The sequence below is a fragment of the Anolis sagrei genome, chromosome 10 (assembly GCF_037176765.1).
Source record: "Anolis sagrei isolate rAnoSag1 chromosome 10, rAnoSag1.mat, whole genome shotgun sequence".
NCBI lineage: Eukaryota > Metazoa > Chordata > Lepidosauria > Squamata > Dactyloidae > Anolis > Anolis sagrei.
The window spans coordinates 32,018,089-32,034,448 of NC_090030.1; the positions used below are offsets into that span (position 1 = coordinate 32,018,089).

The 16,360-nt window shown below is 43.9% G+C and overlaps 1 protein-coding gene across 1 annotated transcript in view; it reads left to right on the forward strand.

Annotated features, from left to right (window-relative positions):
• Positions 1 to 1,703: 1,703 nt before the first annotated feature.
• The window catches only part of SLC16A2 (solute carrier family 16 member 2), a 185,783-nt gene continuing 171,126 nt past the window's right edge, over positions 1,704 to 16,360 (forward strand). The window contains exon 1 of the mRNA XM_067471680.1: positions 1,704 to 2,164. Coding sequence (XP_067327781.1) covers positions 1,816 to 2,164 — 349 coding nt within the window. The 5' untranslated portion in view covers positions 1,704 to 1,815. The remainder of the gene's footprint in view (positions 2,165 to 16,360) is intronic.

Genomic DNA, 16,360 nt, shown 5'->3' on the forward strand with positions numbered 1-16,360 from the left:
GGAAAGGAAAGGAAAGAAAAAAGACAGAAAGTCAGAAAGCAGAGAAGGGGAGAGAGAAGGAGAGAAAGAAAGAAAGAAAGAAAGAAAGAAGAAAGGAAGTAGAGAAGGGGAGAGAGAAGGAAAGAAAGAGAGGGAGGGGGGGAAAGAAAGAAAGACAGAAAGCAGAGAAGGGGAGAGAGAAGGAGAGAAAGAAAGAAAGAAAGAAAGAAGGAAGCAGAGAAGGGGAGAGAGAAGGAAAGAAAGAGAGGGAGAGGGAAAGAAAGAAAGAAAGCGAAAGGAAGCAGAGAAGAGAAGAGAGAAGGAGAGAAAGAAAGAAAGAAAGAAAGAAAGAAGAAAGGAAGCAGAGAAGGGGAGAGAGGGGGAAAGAAGGAGAGGGAGGGAGAGGGAAAGAAAGAAAGACAGATAGAAAGAAAGAAAGAAAGAAAAGAAGAAAGAGAAAGAAAGCCGAGAAGGGGAGAGAGAAGGAGAGAAAGAAAGAAAGAAGAAAGGAAGCAGAGAAGGGGAGAGAGAAGGAGAGAAAGAAAGAAAGAAAGAAAGAAAGAAAGAAAGAAAGAAAGAGAAAGGAAGGGGAGAAGGGGAGAGAGAAGGAGAGAAAGAAAGAAAGGAAGACAGAAAGCAGAGAAGGGGAGAGAGAAGGAAAGAAAGAGAAGGAGGGAGAGGGAAAGAAAGAAAGAAAGCAGAGAAGAGGAGAGAGAAGGAGAGAAAGAAAGAAAGAAAGACAGAAAGCAGAGAAGGGGAGAGAGAAGGAAAGAAAGAGAGGGAGGGAAAGGGAAAGAAAGAAAGAAAGACAGAAAGCAGAGAAGGGGACAGAAAAGGAGAGAAAGAAGGAAAGAAAGAAGAAAGGAAGTAGAGAAGGGGAGAGAGAAGGAAAGAAAGAGATGGAGGGAGAGGGAAAGAAAGAAAGACAGAAAGCAGAGAAGGGGAGAGAGAGGGAAAGAAAGAAAGAAAGAAAGAAAGAGAAAGAAAGCCGAGAAGGGGAGAGAGAAGGAGAGAAAGAAAGAAGAAAGGAAGCAGAGAAGGGGAGAGAGAAGGAGAGAAAGAGAGGAAGGGAGAGAAAGAAAGAAAGAAAGAAAGAAAGAAAGAAGAAAGGAAGTAGAGAAGGAGAGAGATGGAAAGAAGGAAAGAAAGCAGAGAAGGGGAGAGAGAAGGAGAGAAAGAAAGAAAGAAAGAAAGAAAGAGAAAGGAAGCAGAGAAGGGGAGAGAGAAGGAAAGAAAGAGAGGAAGGGAGAGAAAGAAAGAAAGAAAGAAAGAAGAAAGGAAGTAGAGAAGGGGAGCGAGAAGGAGAGAAAGAGAGGAAGGGAGAGAAAGAAAGAAAGAAAGAAAGAAGAAAGGAAGCAGAGAAGGGGGGAGAGAAGGAAAGAAAGAGAGGAAGGGAGAGAAAGAAAGAAAGAAAGAAAGAAAGAAGAAAGGAAGCAGAGAAGGGGAGAGAGAAGGAGAGAAAGAGAGGAAGGGAGAGAAAGAAAGAAAGAAAGAAAGAAAGAAAGAAAGGAAGTAGAGAAGGAGAAAGATGGAAAGAAGGAAAGAAAGCAGAGAAGGGGAGGGAGAGTGAGAGTGGAGGAAGGAAGGAAGGAAGGAGGGAGAGAGAGAGAGAGAGGCACCCGCGGAAGGGGAGGGAGGGGAGGCGGGGCGAGGGGAGGGGAGGGGAGAGGAGGGGGCGGAGGGCGAGGGGCGGAGGAGGAGGCAGGGGGCGGGGCCTGTTCTTGAGGCTCAGGCTGCCCGAGGCGGGGAGTGGGCAGCATTAACAGCAGCAGCCTTACCAGGAGCAGCAGGAGCAAGAGCAGCAAGCAGCAGAGCCAGAGTCGGAGGGCGAGGGCGATGGTGCTGCGCGGCGGGCCGGAGGCGTCGATGCCGGAGGAGAAGGGGGCTCTGGAGGAAGAGGAGGAGGGCGAGGGAGAGGAGGGCGAGGAGGGGGAGGGCGAGGCGGGGGCGGTGGGCTTGGCGGGCGGGAGCAGCCCCCCCTCCTCGGCGGGCGGGCCGGCCTGCTCCCCCTCGCCGGGCTTCTCCCCCCCGGAGGGCGGCTTCGGCTGGGTGGTGGTCCTGGCTGCTACCTGGTGCAACGGCTCCATCTTCGGGATCCACAACTCCTTCGGGATGCTCTACGTCCTCCTCCAGGACGAGCGGAAGGGCGGAGAGGAGAAGGACCCCGCGCTCGAGTACAAGACCGGTGAGACCCCCAGCTCCCTTTTATCCCTTCCTCTCCCTCTCTCTCTCTTCCCGTGGAGAACTTGGCAGGAGGGCTCTACATGCCTGGATAGGGGTCTCTCTCCTTAAGGTCACCATTGCTTTGGCCCACAGGCTAGAGCAGGACCATCACCATGGTAGAAGGGTTCTACATGCCTGTATTGGGGTCTCTCTCCTTAAGGCCACCACTACCTCAGCCCAGAAGCTAGAGTAGGACCTTCACCTTCATCATGGCAGGAGGATTCTACATACCTGTATTGGGGTCTCTCTCCTTAAGGCCACCACTACCTTGGCCCAGAAGCTAGAGTAGGACCTTCACCATCATCATGGCAGGAGGCTCCTACATGCCTGTGTAGGTCTTTCTCTCCTGAAGACCACCACTGCTTTGGCCCAGAAGCTAGAGCAGGACCCTTATCATCATCAAACGTCAGGAGAAATGCCTCTAGAACATGGCCCTATAGCCCGAAAAAACCCACAAGAACCTAGAGCAGAACCCTCATCATGGCAGGAGGGTTCTACATGCCTGGATAGTTGTCTCTCTCCTTGAGGCTATCACTACCTTGGCCCACAGGCTAGAGCAGGAACCTCATCATCATCATGCCTGTATTGGGGTCTCTCTCTCCTTAAGGCCACCACTGCCTCAGCCCAGAAGCTAGAGTAGGACCTTCACCATCATCATGGCAGGAGGATTCTACATGCCTGTATTGGGGTCTCTCTCCTTAAGACCACCACTACCTTGGCCCAGAAGCTAGAGCAGGACCTTCATCATCATCATGTTTGTATTGGGGTCTCTCTCTCCTTAAGGCCACCACTACTTCGGCCCAGAAGCTAGAGCAGGACCTTCATTATCATCATGGCAGGAGGGTTCTACATGCCTGTATTGGGGTCTCTCTCTCTTCTTAAGGTTACCACTGCCTTGGCCCAGAAGCTAGAGCAGGACCACCATCATGGCAGGAGGGTTCTACATGCCTGTATTGGGGTCTCTCTCTCTCCTTAAGGCTACCACTACCTCAACCCAGAAGCTAGAGCAGGACCCTCATCATCATCATGTTTGTATAGGGGTCTCTCTCCTTAAGGCCAACACTGCCTTGGCCAAGAAGCTAGAGCAGGACCTTCATTATCATCCTGGCAGGAGGATTCTACATGCCTGTATAGGTGTCTCTCTCTCCTTAAGGCCACCACTGCCTTGGCCCAGAAGCTAAAGTAGGACCTTCACCATCATCATGGCAGGAGGATTCTACATGCCTGTATAGGGATCTCTCTCTCCTTAAGGCCACCACTGCCTCGGCCCAGAAGCTAGAGTAGGACCATCACCATCATCATGGCAGGAGGATCCTACATGCCTGTATAGGGGTCTCTCTCCTGAAGGCCACCACTGCTTTGGCCCAGAAGCTAGAGCAGGACCCTCATTATCATCAAGGCAGGAGGATTCTACATGCCTATATTGGGGTCTCTCTCCTGAAGGCCACCACTGCTTCAGCCCACAGGCTAGAGCAGGACCCTCATTATCATCAAGGCAGGAGGATTCTACATGCCTATATTGGGGTCTCTCTCCTGAAGGCCACCACTGCTTCAGCCCACAGGCTAGAGCAGGACTATCACCATGGCAGGAGGATTCTACATGTCTGTATTGGGGTCTCTCTCTCCTTAAGGCCACCACTACCTCGGCCCACAGGCTGGAGCAGGACCTCCACCATCATCATGGCAGGAGGATCCTACATGCCTGTGAAGGTCTTTCTCTCCTGAGGACCACCACTGCCTTGGCCCAGAAGCTAGAGCAGGACCCTCATTATCATCATGGTAGGAGGATTCTACATGCCTGTATTGGGGTCTCTCTCCTTAAGGTCACCATTGCTTCGGCTCAGAAGCTAGAGTAGGACCTTCACCATCATCATGGTAGGAGGATCCTACATGCCTGTGTAGTAGTCTCTCTCCTTAAGGCCACCACTACTTCGGCCCACAGACTAGAGCAGGACCTTCATCATCATGATGGCAGGAGGATCCTACATGCCTGTATAGTAGTCCCTCTCCTTAAGGCCACTGCTTCGGCCCAGAAGCTAGAGCAGGACCCCCATCATCATCATGGCAGGAGGATTCTACATGCCTGTATAGGGGTCTCTCTCCTTAAGGCCACCACTGCTTCGGCCCACAGGCTAGAGCAAGACCCTCATCATCATCATGGCAGGAGGATCCTACATGCCTGGATAGGGGTCTCTCTCCTTAAGGCCACCACTGCCTTGGCCCAGAAGCTAGAGCAGGACCTTCATTATCATCATGGCAGGAGGATTCTACATGCCTGTATTGGGGTCTCTCCTTAAGGCCACCACTGCTTTGGCCCACAGGCTAGAGCAGGACTATCATCATCATCATCATGCCTGTATAGGGGTCTCTCTCTTCTTAAGGCCACCACTACCTCAGCCCAGAAGCTAGAGCAGGACCTTCATTATCATCATGGCAAGAGGGTTCTACATGCCTGTATAGTAGTCTCCTTAAGGCCACCACTGCTTCGGCCCAGAAGTTAGAGCAGGACCATCATCATGGCAGGAGGATTCTACATGCCTGTATAGGGGTCTCTCTCCTTAAGACCACCACTGCTTTGGCCCACAGGCTAGAGCAGGACCCTCATCATCATCATGGTAGGAGGATTCTACATGCCTGTATAGGGGTCTCTCTCTCCTTAAGGCCACCATTGCTTTGGCCCACAGGCTAGAGCAGGACCATCCTCATGGCAGGAGGATCCTACATGCCTGTATAGGGGTCTCTCTCTCCTTAAGGCCACCACTGCCTCGGCCCAGAAGCTAGAGTAGGACCTTCACCATCATCATGGCAAGAGGATACTACATGCCTGTATAGGGGTCTCTCTCTTCTTAAGGCCACCACTGCTTCGGCTCAGAAGCTAGAGCAAGACCATCATCATCATCATACCAATAACAATCATAATAGCCATAATAGTCATCAATAATAGGGATGAGAATCATAATAGAAATAATAGGGATGGCAAGAATAATAGCAATAATAATCATAATCATAAGTACAATAATAATAGCCATCATAGTAATAATACCAGTAATAGAATCTTAATCGCAATAATAATAGCCATAATAATAATATCAGTAATAATCAGTATCTTCATAGCAATAATTATAGACATAATAATCACAATAATAATAGCCATAATAATAATACAAGTAATAATCAGAATCTTAATAGCAATAATTGTAGCCATAATAGCCATAATAATAATGGCAATAATAATCTGAATCTTCATAGTAATAATTATAGCCATAATAATCACAATCATAATAATAGCATCATAATAATACCATAATAGACATAATAATTATGTCTAATAATTATAGACATAAGAATCACATTAATAATAATAATAGCCATCATAATAATAATACCAGTAATAATTACAATCTTCATAGCAATAATTATAGCCCTAATAATCACAATAATAATAATAGCCATAATAATACCAGTAATAATAGACATAATGATCACAATAATAATAACAGCCATCATAATAATAATAGCAGTAATAATCAGAATCTTAATAGCAATAATTACAGCCATAATAATCACAATAATAAGACATAATAATACCAGTAATAATAGACATAATGATCACAATAATATTAATAGCCATCATCATAATAATATCAGTAATAATCAGAATCTTAATAGCAATAATAATACCCATAATAATCACAATAATAATAATAGCCATCATAATAATACCAATAATAATCAGAATCTTAATAGCAATAATTATAGCCATAATAATCACAATAATAATAATAGCCATCATAATATCAGTAATAATCAGAATCTACATAGCAATAATTATAGCCATAATAATCACAATAATAATAATATCCATAGTAATAATACCAGTAATAATCAGAATCTTAATAGCAATAATAATCGCAATCGGAATTACAATAATAATAGCAAAAGTAATAATACCCATAACAATAGCAGTAATAATCAGAATCATAATACCAATAATTGCAGCCATAATCACAATAATAATAATAATAATCGCTGTAATAATAATACCAATAATAATCAGAATCATAATAGCCATACTAATAATAGAAATAATAGGCATGAGCATCAATATAGCAATAATAGGGAAGACAATAATAATAGTAATAATAATAATCAGAATCATAATAGCTGTAATAATCATAGCAATAATAATGATGAGAATCATAATAGAAATAATAGGGATGACAAGAATAATAGCAATAATAATCACAATCATAAGTACAACAATAATAATAGCAAAAATAATAATAGCCATAGGTATTATTATTATTATTACTATTGTGGTTATATATAATGCCCCCTCCCCCTTAACCCTCTGTATTCACTCTTCTTAAGGCCACCACTGTCTTGGTCCAGAGGCTAAAGATAATAATAATAATAATAATAATAATAATAATAATACATAATAATCAGAATCATAATAGTCATAATAGTAAGAGCAATAATAGGGATGAGAATCATAATAGAAATAATAGGGATGACAAGAATAATAGCAATATAAGCACAACCATAATAGCAATAATTATAGCCTAATAATCACAATAATAACAATAACCATAATAATAATAATAATACCAATAATAATCAGAAGCATAATTATTATTATTATTGCTATTATTCTTATTTAGTGAAGTTAATCCCAATGATAATGATAATAGCCCTCGGTGGTGGGTTAAACCAATTATTATTATTATTATTATTATTATTGCTATTATTCTTATTTAATGAAGTTAACCAATTATTATTATTATTATTAGTATTATTATTGCTATTATTGCTATTATTGCTATTATTCTTATTTAATGAAGTTAATCCCAGTGATGATAATAATAGCCCCCGGTGGTGCACTGGGTTGAACCAGTTATTATTATTGCTATTATTATTATTATTATTATTATTATTGCTATTATTCTTATTTAGTGAAGTTAATCCCAATGATGATAATAATCGCCCCGGTGGTGCACTGGGTTAAACCGCTGAGCTACTGAACTAGCTGACCAAAAGGTCGGTGGTTTGGATCCTGTGAATGTGGTGAGCTCCCTCTGTCAGCCCCAGCTTCTGCCAACCTAGCAGCTCAAAAACATGCAAATGTGAGTAGATCCATAGATACCAATTGTTTCCCTAATCTTAGAAAACACACAGAGCCGTCTTTCCCCCTGAAATAGCATTTATTTACATCTGAAATAGCCTTTCGATTCGGCCTGGGAGATTCGGGTATTTTGTGTTATGGGGATCCGTGTTTTCCTTGTTATTCCAAGCCATATTCGTCACCCATCTGCCTGTGTTTCAGTGCGACCGGCGTGCTATTCTTTGGTCCCAATTTGGGAGTAAATCCATTCAATCAACTGTTGAATGCCGAATCCGCTTGTAGGGAAGTCCGGTTGATTTAATGGGTCCGCTCTGTTTGGGAATAACAACCGGGTTTTGCTTCTATCCCAAAGCTGTCACAATTCGGTATGGAGACAGATGATATGCGGGATGCCTCTGAAAAATCACAGGATTTGCATAATGTCTCGTTTATATTCATCCGGCAAGAGCCGTGTCGGAAGGAAAGGAGTAATTTTTTCATGACAGCCCTACAAAAGGCACTGGTTTGATTGACCCTGTCATATAATGCAGGTTGAAACCACATTGTATAGTTAGTGTAGACCCACATAATGCAGCTTGGATTATATATATTTATACTAGCTTGGGGACCCTGGTTATTTGAGAAAGGCATTGTGTGGCAAAGGTGTTCTTTATCAATTATCTTCTTTGGTGATTTCTCCCTTTTTCCACTTCTTGTGCATGTCTCTTTTGTGGAGTCAGCTAGTTTAACAGGTCTGTCTTGGGGCCTTAGCAAGCAGATGCATCTTTGCATTGCGTGCAAAAAGAGAAGACGAGTGTGCACCCAGATCCCAGTGCAATAAGTGTCAACACTTATGTAAGTCCCATTGATTGAATGGGCTTGCTCTCATTGGGCATGGATAGGAATCGTGGTTGATGTCGGACCATGCTTCCCATCATATTGAATGTTATGTGATTGATTGTTTGAGTTTGAATGAATGTTTTTATATGTGCATGTGTTTTATTTTATTGTATGTTGTATTGTGTTTTCTTTTATGTATGTTTTATTTATTTACTAGCTTGGGGACTCGGCGCTGCCTGGGTTATTTGAGAAAGGCATTGTGTGGCAAAGGTGTTCTTTATCAGTTATCAGTTAGTGAAGGTACTGCGAATCCCATCGTGCACGGTTCATCCTCCTCCAAACAGCCCCTGGATGTAGAGTGGATTATTGTGGTTCTGTGTGCCAAGTTTGATCTTGCTCTGTCATTGGTGAGGGTCACAGTGATCTCACGAAGTGTGTGAAGGTACTTCAGGTCCCATCATCCATGGTGAATCCCCCTTCATACCACATTCTGTTGTGGTATGAAGGGGGATTCACCATGGATGATGGGACCTGAAGTACCTTCACACACTTCGTGAGATCACTGTGACCCTCACCAATGACAGAGCAAGATCAAACTTGGCACACAGAACCACAATAATCCACTCTACATCCAGGGGCTGTTTGGAGGAGGATGAACCGTGCACGATGGGATTCGCAGTACCTGTGGTACCCCCTTCATACCACAACAGAATGTAGAGTGGATCATGGGGACTCTGTGTGCCAAGTTTCGTCTAGATCAGTCATTGGATGAGGAAAAGAAGCCTTTTTTTTATTGTTTTTAATGTCCCTGGCAAACCTGAGCTCATTTTGTGCTTTAGCCTTGCGGACCTTTTCCCTACAGGTGTTGGCTATTTGTTTGAATTCTTCTTTGGTGATTTCTCCCTTTTTCCACTTCTTGTGCATGTCTCTTTTGTGGAGTCAGCTAGTTTAACAGGTCTGTCTTGGGGCCTTAGCAAGCAGATGCATCTTTGCGTTGCCTGCGAAAAGAGAAGACGAGTGTGCACCCAGATCCCGGTGCAATAAGTGTCAACACTTATGTAAGTCCCATTGATTGAATGGGCTTGCTCTCATTGGGCATGGATAGGAATCATGGTTGATGTCAGACCATGCTTCCCATCATATTGAATGTTATGTGATTGATTGTTTGAGTTTGAATGAATGTTTTGATATGTGCATGTGCTTTATTTTATTGTATTTTGTATTGTGTTTTCTTTTATGTATGTTTTATTTATTTACTAGCTTGGGGACCCGGCGCTGCCCGGGTTATTTGAGAAAGGCATTGTGTGGCAAATGTGTTTTTTATCAGTTATCAGTTAGTGAAGGTACTGCAAATCCCATTGTGCATGGTCCTTCCTCCAAACAGCCCCTGGATGTAGAGTGGGTTATGGTGGCTCTGTTTGCCAAGTTTGATCTTACTCTGTCATTGGATGAGGGTTGCAGTGGTCTCAGAAAGTGAGTTAAAGTACTGCAAGTCCCATCATCTGTAGGTCGTCCTCCCTAAACTGCACCAGGATGTAGGGTGGGTCATGGGGACTCTATGTGCCAAGTTTGGTTTTTATCAGTCTTTGTTGGGGGCCGCAGTGTTCTGTGGAAACCGAAGGGTTGGAACGAACTACACATCCCATCATCCATTGTCTGTCCACCCCCAAACCTCACCAGGAACTAAAGGGGGTCATGGGGGTTATGTGTGCCTAGTTTGGTCTTCATCGGCTGAGGGTCGCAGCGGTCTCGGGAAATGAATGGAGGTACTTGAAGTCCCATTATCCATGATCTGCCCTCCTCCAAACCACAGTAGGAAGTAGATTGGGTCGTGGGGGCTCTGTGTGCCAAGTTTGGCCTTTATCGGTTTTTGTTGGGGGCCACAGAGGTCTCTGGAAACCGAAGGGGTTGAAAGTACTACAAATCCATCATCCTTTGCCATCCTCCCCCATACCTCACCATATATGCACATACATATTTTTACTTTTATTACGTGTACTAGCTGTCCCCTGCCATGCGTTGCTGTGGCCCACATGGGGGTTCTATGTGGGATGTTTGGCCCAATTCTATCGTTGGTGGAGTTCAGAATGCTCTGTGATTGTAGGTGAACTACAAATCCCAGCAACTACAACTCCCAAATGTCAAGATTCTATTTTCCCCAAACTCCATCTGTGTTCACATTTGGGCATATTGAGTCTTTGTGTAGAGTTTGGTCCAGATCTATCATTGTTTGAGTCCACGGTGATCTCTGGATGTAGGTGAACTACAACTCCAAAACCAAAGGACACTGCGCACCAAACCCTTCCAGTATTTTCTGTTGGTCAGGCGAGAACGGTGTGCCAAGTTTGGTTCAATTCCATCATTGGTGGGGTTCAGAATGCTCTTTGGTTGTAGGTGAACTATAAATCCCAGGAACTACAACTTTTAGTGAAGGACATACATTGGGTTGTGTCCAAATTTGGTGTCAATTCCCCCAGTGGTTTTTGAGTTCTGTGAATACCACAAACGAACATTACGTTTTTATATATATAGATTATGATAGATATTGTATATCATATTGTATGTATTTTCAATTTCTCTCCCTCTTTCCCACAATCTGGGTTTCTAACCCATCTAATCGGGATCTGTAGGACCCTGGGAGTTGTAGTTCTGCAAGACAACAGAACTTTTGGACAGAGAAGGCAAAAGACCTTGTAAAACCGCAACTCCCAGAATCGCATCGCATTGAGCCCTTGCAATTAAAAGTGTGGTTTTTTTTTAATGACAGTGTTGCAACAGCACTTCATTAAAACTGTGTGTGATTTATAGTCTAACCTGTGTTAACATGGGACCTATTCCACAACCTGAACATCTTTTGGAATAGAGTTGGCCCACAGATGATGCATTTCGTCTCGTATTGTTTTGGATGTTTTTTTAGTTCCTTGATGGCAACATAGCTTTTGTTTTCATCCAAAGGTTATTGGGATTTGTAGTTACGACTTCCAACCAGAAAGTGCTGGATGAACTACAAATCCCCAGTTGTAATAGTGAGGCAGAGGCACGAAATTGGGAAGATATTTGTTTTGCGGCTTGCATGGATTAATGGCGGAAATATTAAATACGTGTATTGATGCCAACGCAGCTGTGTTTGGATCAAAACAGTGTCGCTGTTGCAACCGAGGGGTTGTGGTTGTGGTTGTTGTTGTGGTTGTTGTTGTTTGTCTCCATTTATTCCCCAGCTCCCCCCTCCCCCACCCCTTATTGGCTGCATGTACACTGTAGGGTGAATGCATTTCGAGCCTGCTTTAACAGCTATGGAAGTGTGGGATTTGTAGTTTGGCAAAGCACCAGTGCTCTTTTGGGTAAAGGCAGTATTTCTCAACCTAGGGATCGGGACTCCAGGAGTATTTTTTGTTGGACGTGGGGGTTCTGTGTGGGAAGTTTGGCCCAATTCTATCGTTGCTGGGGGTCAGAATGCTCTTCGATTGTAGGTGAACTATACATCCCAGCAATTACAACTCCCAAATGTCATTGTCTGTTTTCCCCAAACTCCACCAGTGTTCGCATTTGGCCATATTGAGTATCAGTGGCAAGTTTGCTCCAGATCCGCCATTGTTTGAGTCTGCAGTGCTCTCTGTATGTAGGTAAACTATAACTCCCAAACTCAAGGTCGATATTCACCAAACCCTTCCAGGATTTTCTGTTGGTCGTGGGAGTTGTTTGTTCCAAGTTTGGTTCAATTCCATCGTTGGTGGAGTTCAGAATGCTCTTTGATTGTAGCTGAACTATAAATCCCAGCAACTACAGTTCCCAAATGTCAAGGTCTATTTTCCCCCAAACTCCACCAGTGTTTACATTTGGGCGTATTGAGTATCAGTGGCAAGTTTGGTCCAGATCCGTCGTTGTTTGTGTCTGCAGTGCTCTCTGGGTGTAGGTGAACTATAAATCCCAGCAATTACAACTCCCAAATGACAAAATCAATCCCCCCAACTCCAAAACTCAAGGTTGATATTCACTAAACCCTTCCAGGAATTTCTTTTGGTCATGGGAGTTGTTTGTTCCAAGTTTGGTTCAACTCCATTGTTGGAGTTCAGAATGCTCTTTGATTGGAGGTGAACTATAAATCCCAGCAACTACAACACTGAAATGTCAAGGTCTATTTTCCCCAAACTCCACTAGTGTTTACATTTGGGTGTATTGAGTATCAGTGGCAAGTTTGGTCCAGATCCATCGTTGTTTGAGTCTGCAGTGCTCTCTGGGTGTAGGTGAACTATAAATCCCAGCAATTACAACTCCCAAATGACAAAATCAATCCCCTCAACTCCAAAACTCAAGGTTGATCTTCACCAAGCCCTTTCAGGATTTTCTGTTGGTCATGGGAGTTGTTTGTCCCAAGTTTGGTTCAATTCCATCATTGGTGGAGTTCAGAATGCTCTTTGATTGGAGGTGAACTATAAATCCCAGCAACTACAACTCCCAAATGTCAAGGTCTATTTTCCCCAAAGTCCACCAGTGTTTACATTTGGGCGTATTGAGTATCAGTGGCAAGTTTGGTCCAGATCCGTCGTTGTTTGAGTCTACAGTGCTCTCCGGATGTAGTGGTATCAAACTGCATTAAATCCACCATGTAGATGCATCCTATGGCAAAATGCAGCTTCCGTTTCTGAATATGGACAGCAGTTGAACCCATGGAGCACGTAAATGTCACACTCTGCTATCTCACACTGCTATCTATGGCACCGAAAAAGTGTTGAATTGCGGCTTTTGATAAGCCCGGGCGGGTTGACAAACGCTTTCACAAAACGGATCCAAATCTAGCCCCAAAATGCCAACTCCGTGCTCGGGAAACGATGCCAAAGAGGAGCTCTGAGGATGTGCATATTCATAACGATGCGCTCAGCATTATTTCGGTTGGGTCCGGAACGCAACAGCGCGGTCGGTTTTCGTTTTGTTTCCAGACTCAGCATGCTGTAGCTCTGTGAATGGCCCTGGCTCCATCCTGTGGCGTCTTGGGATTTGTAGTCTGGTGAAGTAACAACAACAGCAGTAACAACATAGCAATACATATTATTTGTTACTCTCTTTGTATCTCAAGGAGGACAAAATACATCACCATAATAAAATACATCACTATCCCTCCCTCTTTCTCCTTGCTTTTCATCTTTTTGTCCTTCCTTCCTTCCTTCCTTCCTTCCTTCCTTCCTTCCTTCCTTTCTTCTTTCCTTCCATCTTTCCCTTCCACCTTTTCGTCTTTCCCTCCCTTTTGTCTTCTTTCTTTCTCTCTTTCTTTCCTCTTTATCTCCCTCCCTTCTTTCCCTCTTTCTCCTTCCATCCTTTCTTCCCTCCCTTTTGTCTTTTCTACCTTCTCTCTTTCCTTCCTCCTTACTTCTTTCCCTCCCCTCTTTCTCCTTCTATCCTTCCCTTCCACTCTTTCATATTCCCTCCTTCCCTCCCTTTTGTCTTTCCTTCTTTCTCTTCCTCTTCTCCTTATCTCCCTCCCTTCTTAACCTCTTTCTCCTTCCATCCTTCCCTCCCTCCCTTTTGTCTTTTCTACCTTCTCTCTTTCTTTCCTCTTTACTTCTTTCCCTTCCTTCCCTCTTCCTCCTTCTATCCTTCCCTTCCACTCTTTCGTCATTCTCTCCTTCCCTCCCTTTGTCTTTCTCTCTCTCTTTCTCTTTCCTCCTTATCTCCCTCCCATCCTTCCTTCCCTCCCTTCTGTCTTTTCTTCCTTCTCTATTTCCTTCCTCCTTACTTCTTTCCCTTCCCTCTTTCTCCTTCTATCCTTCCCTTCCACTCTTTCATATTCCCTCCCTTTTGTCTTTCCTTCTTTCACTTTCTTTTCTCATTATCTCCCTCCCTCCCTTCCCTCTTTCTCCTTCCATCCTTCCCTCTCTCCCTTTTGTCTTTTCTTCCTTCTCTCTTTCCTCCCTCCCTCCCTTCCATCCATCCATCCATCCTTCCCTTCCACCTTTTCGTCCTTCCCTTCCTTTTCTCTTTCCTTCCTCCTTAGTTCTTTCCCTCCCCCTTTCTCCTTCTATCCTTCCCTCCCACTCTTTCATCATTCCCTCCTTCCCTCCCTTTTTCCTTCCTTCTCTCTTTCCTTCCTCCTTCCCTCACTCTTACTTCCATCCTTCCCTTCCACCCGCTCGTCCTTCTCTCCCTTTTATCTTTCCTTCCTTCTCTCTTTCCTTCTTCCTTACTTCCCTCCCTCTTTCTCCTTCCATCCTTCCATTTCACCCTTTCGTCCCTCCTTCCTCCCTCTCTCCCTTTTCTCCTTCCTTCCCTTTTGCCTTTCTTTCCTTCTCTCTTTCCATTAACATTCCCTTCCTTCCATCCATCCATCCCTTCTTTTTCCCCTTCCTCCTTCTTTTCTTTCCTTCCAGCCTTCCCTTCCGTCCTTCCATCCTTCCGTTTTGTCTTTCCTGCCTTCCCTCTTTTTTACCTCCCTCTCTCTCCCTCTTTCTCCTTCCATTCTTCCCTTCCTTCCTTCCTTCTCTTTTTCCTTCCTCCTTCCCTTCTTTCCTTCCATCACCGAGCACCCAATCCGCCTAGCAGAGCGTGCTAGCACACGGCCCCCAAGTTAGAAAGTTTGCCCATGCCCATATGTGTGTGTGTATACATACACACACACATATGATGCAAATATTAAGGTGCAATAGTCATGGGATGGTTTCAGATTCATGGCTTGCAATTGTGAGTGGGTAAACCAGTCTTCCAGCAGAGGGTTGGCTCCCTTTGCAAAGTCACTCTCAGCCTCAGAGGAAGCCTTAGAGCACTGTTTCTCAACCTGGGGTTCAGGACCCCCGAGGGGGTCATGAGGGGCTGTCAAAGGGATCGCCAAAGACCATCAGAAAACATAGTATTTTCTGGTGGTCATTGGGATTCTGTGTGGGAAGTTTGACCCAATTCTATTGTTGGTCGAGTTCAGAATGCTCCTTGATTGTAGGTGAACTATAAATCCCAAAAACTACAACTCCTAAATGTCAAGGTCTATTTTCCCCAGACTCTAGCAGTGTTCACATTTGGGCATACTGAGTATTCGTGCCAAGTTTGGTCCAGATCCATCATTGCATGAATCCACAGTGCTCTCCGGATGTAGGTGAACTACAACTCCCAAACTCAAGGTCAATGCCCCGAAAACCCTTCCAGGGTTTTCTGTTGGTCATGGGAGTTCTTTGTGACAAGTTCTGTTTAAACCCATCGCTGGTGGAGTTCAGAATGCTTTTTTTTATTACAGGTGAACTATAAATCCCAACAAGTACAACTCCTAAATGTCAAGGTCTATTTTCCCCAGACTCTACCAGTGTTCACATTTGGGCATATTGAGTATTCATGCCAAGTTTGGTCCAGATCCATAATTGCATGAATCCAGAGCACTCCTCCGGATATAGGTGAACTACAACTCCCAAACTCAAGGTCAGTGCCCACAAACCCTTCCAGTGTTTTCTGTTGGTCATGGGAGTTCTTTGTGCCAAGTTCTGTGTAAATCCATCGCTGGTGGAGTTCAGAATGCTTTTTGATTATTCAGAATGCTTTTTGAGTTCAGAATGCTTTTGATTATAGGTGAACTATAAATCCTAACAACTACAACTCCCAAATGTCGAGGTCTATTTCCCTTAAATTCCATCTGTGTTCATATTTGGGCATATGGAATATTCGTGCCATGTTTGGTCCAGATCCATCATTGTTTGAGTCCACAGTGCTCTCTGGATGTGAGTGAACTATAATTCCCAAACTCAAGGTCAATGTCCACCAAACCCTTCCAGTTTTTTCTGTTGGTCATGGGAGCCCTGTGTGCTAAGTCTGGCCCAATTCCATCATTGATGGAGTTCAGAATGCTCTTTGATTGTAGGTAAACTATAAATCCCAGCAATGACAATTTCCAAATTTTTTTGAGTGGAGGACATAAATTGGACTGTTAGGTGTCTTGTGTCCAAATTTGGTGTCAATTCCCTCAGTGGTTTTTGAGTTCTGATGGTAGCACGAACTAACATTACATTTTTATTTATATAGATTTGTGCTTAATTTAGTCCAGTGAATGAAAATATATCCTACATATCGGATATTTACATTATTTACTTATTTATTTACATTATTTCTATCCCGCCCATTTCAGCCTGATTTATAACCCTACTAAAATGATGGGTATCAAGTAGCAACGAAAACAATATTATGGTTGGGGGTCACCACAACATAGGGAACGGCATTAAGGGGTCACTGCCAGGGGCGGCTCAA